The 16357-nt window shown below is 36.5% G+C and overlaps 2 protein-coding genes across 9 annotated transcripts in view; both read right to left on the bottom strand.

Annotated features, from left to right (window-relative positions):
• Positions 1 to 6064, bottom strand: part of LOC127444899 (UPF0687 protein C20orf27 homolog) — a 32041-nt gene extending 25977 nt beyond the window's left edge. Inside the window, exons 1-3 of one of the 4 annotated variants that reach the window (XM_051704526.1) lie at positions 5811 to 6064; positions 1089 to 1188; positions 591 to 727 (exon numbers count right to left, since the gene is read on the bottom strand). In XM_051704526.1, coding sequence (XP_051560486.1) covers positions 591 to 727; positions 1089 to 1107 — 156 coding nt within the window. In that variant the 5' untranslated portion in view covers positions 1108 to 1188; positions 5811 to 6064. Of the gene's footprint in view, positions 1 to 590; positions 728 to 1088; positions 1189 to 3811; positions 4076 to 5810 lie in introns of those variants that run through there. The other 3 variants (XM_051704528.1, XM_051704530.1, XM_051704527.1) reach the window with 3 other exon arrangements.
• A 160-nt stretch (positions 6065 to 6224) lies between these two features.
• LOC127444879 (zinc-binding protein A33-like) lies at positions 6225 to 16132 on the bottom strand. 5 transcript variants are annotated; one of them, XM_051704492.1, is made up of 8 exons: positions 16006 to 16132; positions 14649 to 15291; positions 14379 to 14474; positions 12282 to 12515; positions 11218 to 11365; positions 10243 to 10287; positions 9446 to 9472; positions 6225 to 9338 (listed from the first exon to the last, which is right to left on the bottom strand). In XM_051704492.1, the coding sequence occupies exons 2-8, from the start codon at positions 15282 to 15284 to the stop codon at positions 8773 to 8775; spliced, it is 1752 nt and encodes a 583-aa protein (XP_051560452.1). In that variant the 5' UTR covers positions 15285 to 15291; positions 16006 to 16132; the 3' UTR covers positions 6225 to 8772. The 5 variants fall into 5 exon arrangements, with proteins under 5 accessions (XP_051560452.1, XP_051560451.1, XP_051560453.1 ...); XM_051704491.1 differs by having other exon boundaries at positions 14649 to 15306; positions 16006 to 16113; XM_051704493.1 differs by having other exon boundaries at positions 14649 to 15256; positions 16006 to 16104.
• Between the last annotated feature and the right edge of the window lie 225 nt (positions 16133 to 16357).

Below are 16357 nucleotides of genomic sequence, written 5' to 3'. Positions count from 1 at the left end.
CTGTAGCCTATAGCCTCCTTGTTAGCGCTCACCTCCCATGTCGGCTGACGTCGGTTTGAATCCTGCTAGGAGTGGGTCGAGCAGGACCGGTTACATGATTTCTTCATGAAAAGTTTAAACAGCAGCTGTGAGGCAAGTGGGTCTCATTAGAGCAGATGCAAAAACAATAACGGTGATCTGTGAAATATCATCATTTATGTCAAATCCTGAGTTTGTCCTGATGCACCGATCCTGATGGAAATTTAAAGAAGCCCAAATCTCCAATTATCTTTCGGAAACTGTGTGTTTTAACCCCGCATACGACATGTTTTGGCCTTTTTCAGCTCAATTTATGCAAAACACCCTTTGAAAGCAGTTCTTTTCTGCTGTGCCAAAAGAACACGGAAGTGGCCGAAACCAAGCGTTTGTTTGTAAACAGGAACTTCATCTATAAATATACCCATGGTTACAATCAGAACAGGTTAATTTCATAAATAGTATGTCCAATAACTCTTTTTCATTTTCCTAAATAAAATTAATAAATAAAATTAAAAAAAATTAAAAAATTGCTAAATTTTTCTTTTAAAATGTTCAAAAGTGTTCTCCTTCACCTTAACAAGATATGCACCATCAGGCTCTGGTAGAGCAGTGATGGCTTTATCCTGAAGCATTTCATCACAACTATTGTTAATGGTAGTATCTTCCTCATCATCAGGGAAACGCACTATTCCACCTTTTGAAGTGGAGCCTGGTGAAGAGAAAAAAAGGAGGTAAGATCATAGATATAGTTAGTGGACTAGAAGATACATACTGAGATGAAAGATGTGCAGGCTGCCTCCAGTGTGGGAGGGCTGTTAGAACAAACACACTTTGTGTAAGAGTTAAAAGAGTCAATGAGTCAGTGAGTGAAATGAGAAGTTGAAGACATCCCAAATGTATAAATACAAAAGGCACGTTTAGATTACATCATATTATTTAAAGATACATAAGCTAAACTTTATGTAGGCATGCCTATAAATGCCTTACATAAAAAATAATAATAATAATAATACACATATTCAAATGCAGATATTCAGATAAACATTATTTAACACAGGTGGGTCACTGACCTTTCCTTCCTGTTGCCATGTTGACCTAACGAATACAGTGATGATAATGACTGATGTCAATGAGGTATCATCTCTAAACAACAGACACTGAGACTGACCCCTGTAGAAGAACAAAAGACAAATGTCTGTGAATACTGATCTATGATCAATTTGTATCTCTTATGTTCTACACAGGAGGAGCACAAAAACTGGTGTCAAATCAGTGGCCTTAGCACATTTTTGCCCAGCATGACAACACAGAAGAGGAAAAGTTGCATTTGATATATTTATCTCTTCATTTTCTAGTCTAGCAGAAGAGAAAGCATTATGGTTGTGAATGAGTCATTTTATTTGTATAGCGCTTTTCACAATTAACAGTTTCAAAGCAGCTTCATAGAAAATGATGCTGTAATGTCTGCCTCATTGAGCAGTTTTATTGAAATAAGTCATTAAAAAAAGCATGCCTTAAAATTATTTGCCAGTGAGCAAGCCAAAGACGACTGTTGCAAGGAACCCAAAACTCCATTAGATGTTAGTTAATTAAGAAAAAAAAAAAACCTTGGGAGAAACCAGGCTCAACTGGGGGAGCCAGTTCCCCTCTGAATATTCAGCAAAAATATACAGTAATGCCAATATTAGTTAGCTTTATGTAATACAAGTCATGTGTTAATTGAGTAAACTGAATAGATTTTTGCTGTCTTTGAAGTCCATCCCGAATTTAATGTGGAAGTGCACACAAAATGCAATGAAGTTATTTGGCTGATAAAGTCTTTAGTTGGTAGAAATGTATTGTCTATCTATTTCATTTTAAGAAAAGTAATGCAAGCAGTGGTCAGATAAGTGTTGCTTGCTGTTTGATTGGAGTTTGACCAAGGCAACTATTCGAAAACATTACCCAATATGATCTTAACTGGCATTGCCAAGCTAAACAATCATACAGGGCAAAGTCAAAAACAGCTTCCATGAGACGTAGTTAACAAAATAGAGATAATACAATAATGTCACATACAAAGACTAGCCATGAATTTGTTTCAGTTAAGGAGTTGAGCATTTTAGATCACAACTTGTGTCTCTTCCATTTACCAGGGGACCCACCATTCAAATCGTACCCCTATATTAAGAGCTATTTTCTTGGAATTTTTATTTTGTATTATTGATTATATATATATATATATATATATATATATATATATATATATATATATATAAACAGATCATTAACGTAATATATTTAATATCAGGAGTGGCTCGTCAATATGGGCAGGTAGAGCAGAGCACTACCTAAATATTGATCCACTTGAAACATAGATCCATAATATAAACTGACAATAACGTAATTTGTTAACCCATAAATGTATTCAGAATGCAGACATAAGCATTTAAAAGCAGGCATAGTATAAGTTTTTATTCTATTTTAAGTTGTAATGTAGCCGAAACATCCATTACACTGTGTTTGACATAGATTTGGGAGCATGTGGGGACAGAGGATCTGCTGCCCTCCTGAACTCCACAGCGCCCCTCATTTTCCCCCAGTCGAAATCTGTGGTCAAATATGGTACTGCAACGAGCCCTCATTGAGCACATTTACATGTGCGTTCGGTCACCGATTTTGCTCAATAAACCAACAATGCATATGGTCATGTAAACATAATAAATGCCATTTGTTTAAGGTCATAAACGACAAGAATAAACTGGTCGACATGGGTAGATTTTTGCCAATTACGGCGATGCCGTGGCATGTAAACACCTTAACTGCCATTCTTACTGGCTCATCCAATGTTGAGCACATGCCTCTTCATGGTTTGACATCAAAAGCAAAGAGTAAGTGATTATATTCAAATGTCATGTAAACATGGATGTCTTTCTTTGTCTGATTTTTTAAATAAGATAATTTTTGGGAGTAATCAGTGTACTGGTGTGCATGTAAAGCAAACCAAAGGTAACTTCAGTATTAGTGCACGCTAGCAGTGTGATGGATTGTGAACATGGCAAGCACTATTGATAAAAGTACGTGTAACAGCGTGTCAGTTCTGCTGCAAATTCAAACAAATTGGCCATCAAACAGCTTGATCCTGACAAGCCAGGCATAAAAATAAACTGGAAATTTGGACATCAAAAGACAAAGGCAATAAGACATTTTATGTATTGTATGATGAAAACTTGTAAGTCAACGAGCATTTGCTGTGTGTAAACTGAATAAAAAATGTTTTGTTTCCCATATTTACTTTTTCATTCTTATTTTGCAAGGGTACAGGGGGATGTATAGCCTACAGTATAGAAATATTTCTATTGTAAACATATTTACTACTTGAAACTTAATGTGATTTAAACATTATAATTATTATTAAGCATTTAGCTATTTAGTACTGTTGAAACATGTAAATGGCATGTATTATGATGTGAATAATGAGTTGAAAGAGTTGAAAAATGTCAACAACAACAAAAATACACACACACACAAAAAAAACTGTGGTTATACATGGCAGCAACATTTTTCTTTTGAACATCATGGGGTCAGATGGGTCAAATCAGGCTCAGACAATATATTGACTTATGGTTAAATTATGTTTTCATAAAACTGAGAGTTACTGACATGGTAAAATTATACAAAAAAAAAAGCCCTCTAAACATTATTAGCACCTTCCCTGCACCAAGTGGAACCTAGATTTTATAAAGGGCTTTAAAATGCATGCAGGTTACTTTTCCAACTTCTAAATTATTTATTGTGCATCCCATGGGTATACCTGATTTGAATTTGATTGGCACTGCAGCATGATCCTGCTGGGTTAAGCTCCACTGGAATGTGAGGTGAGCTTCCCTCCCTCCAGGACATATATACAAGGCGGTGTGTGAAAAAAGCTCGGAGGATCATCAGAGACTCCAGCCACCCGAGCCACGGGCTGTTCTCACTGCTACCATCAGGCAGGCGGTATCACAGCATCAGGACCCGCACCAGCCGACTCCATGATAGCTTCTTCCCCCAAGCAATCAGACTTTTGAACTCTTGATCTCCCACGATCAAATACATTAGCACTGCACTTTATTACCCTTACTCTTATATCTCACACCGGACTGTCATAAATTATATTATTATTATTATATTATGTTCTCTCTTAACAACTGACTATCAACCGACAGCCTGAATGTCAATACAGTACAATACTGTACATTCTATATATATATATACTTTTTTATATATTTTTATTTTTTATTTTTATTGAATAATGTGTATCTATATAGTGCGCATTGTATACTGTACAGTGTATGTTATTATTTGTATATTGTTGAGTGTAATTATGTGTATATCAGATGTTTAAATTGTGCTGTGTTAATTTGATGTTATTGTAAATTGGTATATGTCTCATCACTGTCACGACTGCTATGTCGATCGGAACTGCACCCAAGAATTTCACACACCATTGCACTTGTGTATATGGCTGTGTGACAATAAAGTGATTTGATTTGATTTGAAGTAGGTCCCCCACAGCTGTAATGCTTTATTGTCTTCATTAGTTCTCAGTAGTAACAGAAGTTAATATGGCTAAGCATATGAGTAATATTTCATGAGGTCTGTTATTAGGTCTACAAGTTATTACTTTAATATTAAAACCTCATTCAGACTTTAAAGCTAAATTTAAAGAACAATAAGTAAACAAATATAATTCTTAAAACTGTGGCAAAGTCAAAGACTATTTTTTTTTTTTTTTTTTTTGCCAATATTACAGTAAACTGTATTCACATAGTTGCAAATTGAGATCACTGTTTGTGACGATAAGACCTAAATGTGACATGGAACTCTGTGTACAAAACTGCAGGGAGTGAAACCTGTCCTTGTTTTTTTTCCCCCTTCATGCATCCAGATGGGATTCAGAACGTACCCTGATTAATAGTGACCCAGCGAGCATATTCACATGGAAATCTTTTGGCTTAATCGGTGGTGTCATTACGCCAGTTCGGTCAAGGTAATCGAGAAGGACACGACTCACATTTAAGATAAAGAGGCTTAAGTCATACCGCGTTCATCCCGAGTAGCTCAAGAGTTATTTGCAACCCTTCTTCTTCCTGTAAATTCCACACCACCCCTGCGAAATCCCGGCGATAAGAAAAAGCGGCTTATGCAACAAAAGCCGCTTTGAAATGAGTGTGAATTCTGATGGATTGTAAATTACGGAGATGTCTTAGAGAAGATGAGGCACTATGAGCCCGCCTTTGACAAACACACCCTTCAAATGCATATCTCGTTCATTATTTAATGAAAGTACAGCGTGGTGCGTTCTATAATAAAAAAAGAGCGTGCAATGCCCCTCGAGTCTTTGGCATCACTGACAAATGTAATAAAACAGCGATTTATTAAATAGGCAAACGGTTTGCATATTTTATTTTATTTATTTTGTTGTGACAGTAATGTATTCCATGTACACATTGTTATTCATCAAATAGATTTGTCCATTTTATTAAATAAATATAATTGTTAAAGCATGTTTGGAAAAGTAATCTAAAGATGATGCAATTTACGCGAAAGGGTGTGAAGAGACAGGCTATTCCTGTCAGATCGACATTAGGACATCATTTTGAGCCTTTTTATTAATAGCTACAACCTTAACAAACCAAAATATGTTGTAACGTGGGTATAGCCTTTAACTGTGCCCGTCTGCAGAGACACACCTAGTTAGGTGATGGCAACCAGACAGCTTCGGCTAACAAAATAATATCCCATGAAAATACACAGAAAACAAAACTTACCTATCGAATTGAATTTCGGCTTCAGTGGAGACCAGGTTTGTAGCACTGCCTGATGCGCTGTGCCATCAGAGGTTATCTCAGTCCCCTTGAACGCGCAGCAGGTCTGACGCGGTTCCAGATGGTCTCTCTCTCTCTCTCTCTAATATAATATTCATACTCTAGGCCTGTATTGGACAGCTTAGTTGTTAACTGTATACCCATGTCAGCCATATAATTCTTGGGAATGAGACCTGACTACCTGGAATTTATGGAATGCAGCCATGACAGCTAGAACCATGAAACATGGCTGGCTGTTACCCCTTCAGTGAAATACATTACAATGGCTTCAGTTAAGAAGATCCCAGGAAAAATTACTCAGGCACATCTGATAGAGAAACCGGCATTGAGAGGGCAAGATGAGGAAATGCAGTCCTCACATACAGTTTTAATTTATATTTATATATATATATATATATATATATATATATGTATATACAGGGTTGGGGAGTAACGGAATACATGTAACGGGATTACATATTTAAAATAAAAAATATTAGTAACTGTATTCCACAACAGTTACAATTTAAATAATTGGTAATTAGAATACAGTCACATTCAAAAAGTATCTTGATTACTGAAGAGATTACTTTGCATTTTATTGTCATTTGTTTCATTTAATATTTAGTCATTTCAGATGGGAAACATTTATACATATAAATGATGCGATCCAAAGTGCATTTGAACAGCAGTGAAACACTTTCTTATGATGTGTTACATTCAAAGGAGCAGACAGAGAAGTAAGTCTGAAGTAAGTTTGGAGCACAAGAAACAGAAATAAACCTTGTGTAAACTGTCAGCTTTACGCTAAGCTAAAATACTATTTCTAGCCATTTTACATGCACGTTACAAGGCACAATCATATTTTTTTATCAAGAATCATAATTTCTTTTTTCTAGTAAGACCTTTGACATTAGGACAAAAATCATATTCTTGATAATTTTGGTATTGAATTCCTGTAAAAATATCTAAAAATCCTTAAAACAAGATCAGTTTGATTAATCTTGTTGTAGAAACAACATTGTATAAGATATTTAGGTTTTTCAGAGAATGTATTTTTAACATGTGTATTTTGTTTTACTGTACTGGCAGAGTTTTTATAGTCAAAACAAGTAAAAAAATCTACCAGTGCTGAAGAAGTAATCCAAAGTATTTAGAATACGTTACTGACCTTGAGTAATCTAACGGAATACATTACAAATTACATTTTACAGCATGTATTCTGTAATCTGTAGTGGAATACATTTCAAAAGTAACCCTCACAACCCTGTATATACAGATCACTCTAATTTTTTCTTAAATCAGCATCTCAATATGTATGGCAGCCATTCCATTCCACTGTCTGTTGAATTCTGACACAAGCACACCTCATTCTACTTAATGAGGTACTGATTAGGTTATCACCTGAACCACCTATCTTTTTGCAAAAACAGTGCTAGTAGTACCTCAAAAGTAATTGGAATCAAAAAATAACTATTGACCATGCCAAAAAGAGTTGAAAAGAAAAGTTTTCAGTGAGGAAAAGGGTTCAATTCTGGCTTTACTGGTAGAGGGATACAGTGAGCGTCAGGTTGCTTCCATTCTTAAAATGTCAAAGATGGTGGTTCATAAGAACTAGATTGAGTCCAATTTTCAGCTTTGCCCAACACCTGGTCGTCTAATGATTAGACCGACCTGGAGAGGCCTACAATCTACAGTGTCTTGCACCCACTATGAAATTTGGAATGAAAGTGAAGTTATGAAGTTTCAGCAAGGCTGGAATCGGGCAGATTTGTCTTTGTGAAGGATGCATGAATCAAGCCACGTACAACGTTATCCTGGAAGAAAACTTGCTGCTTTCTGCTCTGACAATGTTCCCCAACTCTGAGGACTGGTTATTCCAGCAGGACAATTCTCCATGCCACACAGCCAGGTCAATCAAGGTTTGGATGGTGGACCACTAGATCCAGACCCTGTCATGGTCAGCTCAATCTCCAGACCTGAACCCCTCTGGGATGTGATCAAGAGGAAGATGGATTGTAACAAGCCATCAAACAAAGCCGAGCTGCTTACATTTTCATGCCAGGAGTGGCATGAAGTCACCCAACAGCAATGTGAAAGACTGGTAGAGAGCATGCCAAGATGCATGAAAGTGTGATTGGAAATCAGGGATATTCCACCTACTATTGATTTCTGAACTTTTCCTAAGTTAAAACATTAGTATTGTGTTTAAATATGAAATTTCTTTGCATTATTTGAGGTCTGAAAACACAGATTTTTTTTTTTTTTTTTTTTTGACCAGTTGTCATTTTCTGCAAATAAATGCTCTAAATGACTTTCTATTTGGAAGAAATGTTGTCTGTACTTCATAGAATAAAATTGTTTTCATTTTACTTAAACACATACATATAAATATTAAATCCAGAGAATTTTGCAGTGGTCTCTTTTCCAGAGCTGTATGTTTGTGTATATTTAAGAATTATTTTACTATAATGCACAAATAGTTTTTATGCTTGGTCAAGCAAAATGCAGAAAAAATGGGAGGTAATTTTGCAATCAGGGCACCAAATAACATTTTGTGTGTGTGTGTGTGTGTGTGTGTGTGTGTGTGTGTGTGTGTGTGTATATATATAAAAATGTAATTCCATAGGCTATATACTTCCTATTTGTTCATCAAATTGTATATATGGGATTACATTTTTATTTTTTTTTCTTGTTTTTTTTTTTTTTGGACAAAATCAAGCAAAAATAAAAAAATAAATCACCTTAATAGTAAACAACCCCATATTCCTTCCCATTTTGTAATGGCATATTTACATTTTATGACATCACACAGCTAAAGCTAACTTCCTTACAATGTGTTTAATATGGAATTAACGTGGGTGGGTGGGTGGGTGGGGGGGGGAGGGAAGTGTGCTATTTTTTTTTATTCCCATCCCCTATTGTTTTATTTTTCAGTTAGCCAGCTTCGGTCAGCTGAATAGGCAGGGCATATAATAAGGGGTGCCTCATTTTTGCCAGATTTGTTAGTGCATGGGCTGAAGAAAGGATATAAAGTGTCTGAAAATGTGTCTGTAAAGGTAAAAATCAGTGACTTTGTATCTGCATTATAAAAGGAAATTTGACCTTTTTCATAGTCCACATACACACCGATGCGCTGGGGTTTTTGGTGTAGGTTTATAGGTGATGATGGCTCTGTGCGAAAGACATAATCATGTTTGTCACGTAGACTTAGGAACCAAAATCCATTAGCTGGGCTGGCAGCTATTTTTCCTTTCCTGTTGATGGAGTGGCTGGCCATGCCCAGATCCCAGTCTGTCTTCTCACCCACCTGGACTTCCCAGTAATGCCGGCCAGAGCTGAAACCTTGGCAACTAAGAACACACACCACACGGTCAAACCGTTCGGGTATATCTGGCACATTTTGGTAGCGGTCACTGCAGCGTACTTGTTTACCATCCTCAGAGATGATCAAACGTGGATGGGCAGAGTCTCGATCTAGGGTTATGTCCACTGAAAGGAGAAACAGAGGAGTTGTAAAAACAAGTTTAAATGTGGTGATACAATGGCAAATATTTGGAGTGTCTTATAATGTACAGAGTATAGTAATGATCTCATACTTGCATATTCTGCCACTCTCCACATTTCTACAGGTAGAGGAGAAGCAGAAAACAAATATAATTAAGATAATAAACTAGAAATATATGATAATATTTAACAAATATAAAAACAACACATTTTGGTGACTTGGTACAACACTTCAATCTTTAAAAGTGATGTGCGAGGAAAATTTGTCACTTTTGTACTCTTTGCAATGACATACAGGACATTTTCTTCCAAATTCTACTGTTCGTAAATTGGACTTTCTCTGTTTACATCAAGAGGAATGGATAAACATAGAAAACAGTAAAAAGTGGGGCCATGTAAAGTTAAAACCTTTCATAATAGAGCTGTTCTGGTTGTAGTCCAAAAACCCAGAAGAGAATTAGCATTTTCAAGCCATGGATTCCCTTGGGAATTTTCTTTCCCATGTGATTTGTTTCTTTTGGTTTATATAATGGCAGTTTTGGATTTACGAGTCAAATAAGGTCTGTGGTAAACATTACTTGAAGATACTTAGACGTTTTCTTCTACAACAAAAATTACACACAGTCATACATCAAACATGAATTTTAAAGCCGCATTGAAGCAGCCTACATTTAAAAAGAAAAAAACACACACACACATTCCCGAGGGAACCCTTGGTGAATTAGCCTTCCCGGTTCACCTACAAATTGACGTCACGGCTAAACACCTCTGTTTATGTTATTTATTTACATCTCACACCGAGGTCAGCATCACAGTAGACACTGAAATTCACTTTGAAAAATGGTAAACCAAATAGAGAATTACAGTTGTCTGCAGTGAAAAATCTTACTTGTTTGATCATTTTCTAGTGAGTTTTCTGTGGGAGAGTGCATACCTAACAGCACAAGACATACTAGAGTCACAAACACAGTGATACAGTACATGCATGCAAAAAGCAATGATTTGCTCTTGAAGTCTAAATGATATTAAACATATGATACACAATATTCAAAAAATTGCATTTGGATATTCAAAGTTCTATTGAGTCTGTTCAAACTCTATTCATTAATGGAAAAGTTCACCAAAAAAAAATCCCAGATGTGTATGACTTTCTGTCTTCTGCAAAGCACAAATTAAAATTTTTAGAAGAATATCTCAGCTACAGTGCAAGTAAATGGTAAAATTTGAAGTTCCAGAAAGCACGTGAAGCGATCTAATCGGTTTGGTTTGAGAACAGACCCAAATATAACTCCTTTTTTTGCTATAAATCTTGACATCAGCAGTCTCGGCAATTATGATTTCAAGCTCGATTACACTTCCTTGTGCCATCTAGCACTCTACGCATGCGTCAGGCACTAATGAAGTGTAATCAAACTTGAAATCATGATGGTGCTTAGAGACTGCAATGGCAAGAGGTACAGTGAAAAGGAGTTATGTTTTGGTATATTTTCACCCAAAATTTATTTGATCACTTCGAAGACATTGATTAAACCAGTGGAGTCGTATGTATTACTTTCATGCTACCTTTATGTGCTGTTTGGAGCTTAAATGTTTTGTTCACCATTCACTTGCATTGTATGGACCTACAGAGCTGAGATATTCTTCTAAAAAACTTAATTTGTGTTCTGCCGAAGTAAGAAAGTCATACACATATGAGATGGCATTAGGGTAAATTATGAGATAATTTTCATTTTTGGGTGAACTAATTATTTAATTGACAGAATAATTTCTGTACAAAATACAAAAATGCATATATATATATATATATATATATGAGGATGTATTGGAATATCTGCTTATGATCAGTTTTTGAAGGAACTCTCACATATCTCTGACAGTCTCCGCAGCTCTTCCTGAAATTCTTCCACCATCTGAGTGACGTTCCTTTGCACTACCCCTGAAGTAGGATCAGGGGTCAAGACCACTTCTGCCAAGCTTTTTGTCACAGGGAAACTACTATAAGCTGGATATGTCTGAAAAGATACATAGATAGAGGTATTGAGTACATGAATATAGCAATAAATGAAAAAAACAGATTGGGATATAGATTTCAAAACTACCAATTTGATTGACTGCTGACCGGTTAAAGTGATAGTCCACCCAAAAATGAAAATTCTCTCATCATTTACTCACCCTCATGCCATCCCAGATGTGTATGACTTTCCTTCTTCTGCAGAACACAAATTATGAATATTTCAGTTCTGTAGGTCCATACAATAAAAGTGAATAGGTGTCAAAATTATGATGCTCAAAAAAGCACATAAAAGCAGCAGTAATCCATAAGACTCCAGTGATTTAATCCATATCTTCAGAAGTGATATAATAGGTGTGGGTGACAAACTGATCAATATTTAAGTCCTTTTTTACTTGAAATTCTTCTCCCTGCCCAGCAGGGTCAGTATGCATTAAGAATGTGAATCACCAAAAACACAAGCAGAAGAATGTGAATGTGATCTGTTTCTCACACACACCTATCATATAGCTTCTGAAGATATTGATTTAACCACTGGAGTCATATGGATTATTTTTATGCTTGCTTATGGGATTTTTGAAGCGTCAACATTTTGGCACTCGTTCACTTGCATTATATGGATCAAAAGAGCTGAGAAATTCTTCTAACAATCTTCATTTGAGTTCAGCAGATGAAAGAAAGTCATACACATCTGGGATGGCATGAGGGTGTATGAGTAAATGATGAGATACTATTTATTTTTGGTGAACTATTACTCTAAGTTCTTAATTTTAAGTTGTTTAAGCCTTAGTCTTCGAGAAAGTGTAGGCACACTAAACCATGAAAAATGTGTCAAGATTACAGCTTCTCACTGATCAGCAAAGGAAGATTAGAGAACAAGAAAAACTTTTGAAGCCATTTTCTATTTTATTTTTTACCTTGAAGAAGGTAAAAGGATCTTGGGACTGGGCAAGCTGATTGAGGGTGCTGCATCTTTGTCTCAGTTCGGAGATCTCCATCTGCAGGTCTCGTATGAAGGCCTGAGAGCGAAGCTCTGCAGCGCGTCGTCCCATCTCCACCACCTCCAGAAGCTCAGCCTGGGACCTCTCAACAGCACTCATCAATGTACTAAACATACTCACAGTACCTGCTGCCTCTCGCTCGGCATTCACCTTACGCCAAAGAAGTGAGATAAAGAAGAGAGAGAGTGGTAAATAAGAATGTAAAGAAAAGGAAACTAGAAGAATGTGAAATTAGTAAAAAAAAAAAAAAAAAAAAGAGCAGCTTTGTTTGGGTTTGCTCTGCAATAGTGCATTTTTTACAAAGGTCGTTAAAGGTGAAGGGTGTATTTTCTGCCCTACCTGGGGTCAACAAACGAATTACTAAAATAATTAAGGTTTCTTGAGAACTATCCACTGTCTCTCATTGGTAAAAAAAACAGATAGTCCTTCCCAAACTCACGCCACTGGTTGAGCCAATGTTGCTATTTTGGGAGGGCCGGGGTGCTCAAACAGAGCAATGTTTTCATAGTGCCACAGTTTTAACACTTTTTGGGAGAATCATCCTACAAATGGCTTACTTAAAGGGAAAGTTCAAACTGAAAATCTATTTTCATTTACTCATCCTCATGCTGTTTCAAACTCAAAAGACTTTTTTCTCCTGTATAACACAAACGAAGATATTTTGAAGGATATTTCATGTCTGTTTGTCCTTACAATGTAAGTCAATGGGGTCCAACTGTTTCAAGCTCCAAAAAGAACATAAAGGCGGCACAAAATTTAACCCAAACAACTCAAGTGGTTTAACCCATGTCTTCTGCAACAGCAATAAATTATACAAAATAAACCCCAGGGTCCAAAGAAATGACTCTCAAAATTTTAAATCTAGGCATGACCAAATAGTGTTTACCAGATGCCGACTGGGTCATTCAAGACTAACACATGCGTTTTTACTGACTGGTGAAGATCCTTCCATATGTATACCTTGCCAAACCCCTAACAAGCACATTTTACCGAACTGTAAAACTTTTGGAACTATCAGACAATGCTTTTATACAGACTTGTTTAATAGATATTTTTTTTTAAAAGTACCATCTGAACAGATTTTACAGTTTTTATCTTGTATAAATTTTAAGTGTCTTATTTAATATTGTAAATATTTATTGATGAACCTTTGTTTGCCATGTGAATAGCCTGGTTGCTGACATGGCGTTAAAACTAACTAACTAACTAAATAAATAAATAACCCATGTCTTCTGAAGCAATCTGATCGCTTTAAGTGTGAAACAGTCCAAAACTGAAGTCCTTATTAACTATAAATCTGGACATCCGTCCTGATTCTGTATCACTAAGACGTTGCATTTTCATTTTCTAGTGTTAATCATGAAACTTTTGATGATCACATTACGTTTAAAAGGATCCCCCCCCCCATTTTGCATTTGCAAAATAGCCCAACTGTGCGTAAAAAACACGAACCTGGCAAGATTGTGTCTGGTTCATGTATAGCGCTCTGCTAATGTGTCAAGGGCACGGAAGCGTGTAAATAAGCATCTCTCATTAACAGCGCCAAGGAAACTGTGGATGTCAAGATTTATAGTCTTTAAATAGTATAGAATAAAGAGTTACATTTTGGTCCGTTTCTCACCCAAAACCAAACATATCACTTCAGAAAACATGGATTAAACCACTCGAGATGAATGGATTATATTTATGCTGCCTTTATGTCCTTTTTTGAGCTTGAAAGTTTTAGACCCCATTGACTTGTATTGTATGGACAAAAACACATCATATATCCTTCGAAATGTCTTAATTTGTGTTCTGCATAAGAAAAGTTTTTTGGTTTGTGTTTTTTGTAATGTTTTAGACTTCATGATGATGAGTAAATTATGAGAGAATAATTATTTTGTGTGAACTATCCCTTTAAGCTGAGATAAAAGTATTTTGACATAGAAAATTACACACATCACCTTATATTATATTTATACTGTAAGTATGGATATAATATTTAAAGCATTAGTATAGCATAGATGCACACACTTGAATTTCTGTAAGTGATGTTTGGATCTCCTCTATCTTCCTCTCTCTTACTGTGATCAAACCTTGCAACTCGACCTCCATTATACGTAACTGGGACTGAACACAGATACAAAATGTTAATAAAGATGCAAAAAACCTACCTTGCTATTTCTATGACCTATTATTATTCTATTATAATTTCACATACACTATCCTATTATTTTTTTCTATGGGTATGGACACCACAATACATTCACACTCAACCATTACAGACATGAGTCTCACACTAACCTTCTTAATGTTCATATCCCTCTTGGCATTCACCACAGAATGCCCCTGATGCTCCCTCTCTGCACATACCGAACAAATGCATGCCTGGTCATTCTTGCAGAATAGTTCCAAACTCTTCCCATGTCTGGGACACTGTGGCCCACTGGGACCAACTCCGTTGGTTCTATTCACACTTAGGCTCCGTTTAGGTGTCACAGAAACTGGGGGAGAATAAGATTCCAATGAAGGCTGCACAGAATCACTGGATGCAGATTTTTGGAAGCGGCTTTTCATCTCTGTAAATAGCACATCAGGGAGGGCTACTGGTCTGTGCTGTCCCCCTGGCTTCAGAGCAGATAAAGGATTGGTCGGCGAGTCTGCAGCAGCATTCCTAGGACTCCCAGTAGACTCTGCCATCCGTTTAAACTGCTCAGTGATCTCCTTAAGTGTGTGATTAATGTGGAGCTCAGGGCGCTTGCGGAAGCTCTCCTTGCACAGAGGACAGAGGCAGGCTTTTCCCTGGCCTTCCCAATAGGATGTGATGCATGCTAGGCAGAAGCTGTGGCCACAGGGTGTGGAAACAGGATTGTTGAAGATGTCCAAGCAAATAGAGCAGATAAACTGCTCCTCTGACAGAAATTCAGTAGGAAGTGACATGGTATATCTGAAAACATGCAAACTTGTTGTGGAAAAGAAATGGAATGAGACAGTGTAAGTGGATTTCATTGCCATCAGTCAGTACTTAGGCACTCACACCTATATACAGTATGAACAGTACGCAGCCATTTGTTTTCCAAGTCCCCGACCGATTAGTCAGGTTGGCTATGCTACTTACATCTGTTTGTTTAAAACCTTTAGTGGATATTTTGACACTGAAATGACACTCACTCTCCCATCAAAGACAAGGAAGATGTAATCAAATTGGCATAAAAAGATCATGGTCACTCTAAACTATTGTTAACTAAAATGGTGGAATGAAGTATGACCAGCTACACAGCTATCCACGTTGTGGATAAAAACCATCCCAACTTTTACATTTTGTCTTCTTTTAAAGAGCTGTCAGACAAAAACCAACCAAGAGCCAGAAAACACAACAATTTTGTTTTGTCTCAAATGTAGAATAGCAACAAAAGGCATCATGAAACTTCCAGTGCTCAATGATATGATTATAGGGCTGTTTATGACATATTTTCACCAATTAAAGGCATGTAAAAAAATAAAATAAAATTGGAAATATTTTGCTGTTACAAAGTAAGAGATATCACATTTAGTGACCATTTACACTGAGCACATGGTCCATAAAACTTTGCATTAACACATTTACCTTCGCACATGTAGATGAATACATGGAAGAAAAAAAATCTGAACAACAATTTACCTGCATAGATGTTCCTTTAAAAATCAGCTGCTTTTCAGTCCTTTTCTCTTCCCAGCTGTTTTTTGTTTTTTGCCTTGCTTCTATCCTGCTCAGTATGTGGTGTTTAAGAAACATTAACTATTGCGTGAAGACCTCCTGGAAACAGGTGTGTCTGCATACCAATGGTCGAACACACAACCACACAGTTAGGCTATTCAGTGCACACACCTGGTTTCTCATCGAACCAGTCAGACATGTGCAGATTTTTATTTTCATGACTCTCTCTTTCATTTACATTTTAAATGCTCATGGCTGACACATCACATTGTCTCATAAGAATGGAGTTATAGTTTTCTGAGAGGACATTATCCCT

The sequence above is a fragment of the Myxocyprinus asiaticus genome, chromosome 8 (genome assembly GCF_019703515.2).
Source record: "Myxocyprinus asiaticus isolate MX2 ecotype Aquarium Trade chromosome 8, UBuf_Myxa_2, whole genome shotgun sequence".
NCBI lineage: Eukaryota > Metazoa > Chordata > Actinopteri > Cypriniformes > Catostomidae > Myxocyprinus > Myxocyprinus asiaticus.
Note: the sequence above shows the minus strand (reverse complement) of the source record. Positions and strands in the feature narration are given on the sequence as shown.

What these genes read in the sequence shown, in the direction of transcription:
- LOC127444879 (XM_051704490.1), bottom strand. Translation starts at nt 15,359, where the DNA reads ATGGCAATGAAATCCACTTACACTGTCTCATTCCATTTCTTTTCCACA. An exon ending in ACTAGAAAATGATCAAACAA is followed by an intron (nt 9,473 to 10,242) that starts GTAAGATTTTTC and finishes CTCTACCTGTAG; the next exon opens with AAATGTGGAGAGTGGCAGAA. An exon ending in GAGAGTGGCAGAATATGCAA is followed by an intron (nt 9,339 to 9,445) that starts GTATGAGATCAT and finishes TTCTCCTTTCAG; the next exon opens with TGGACATAACCCTAGATCGA.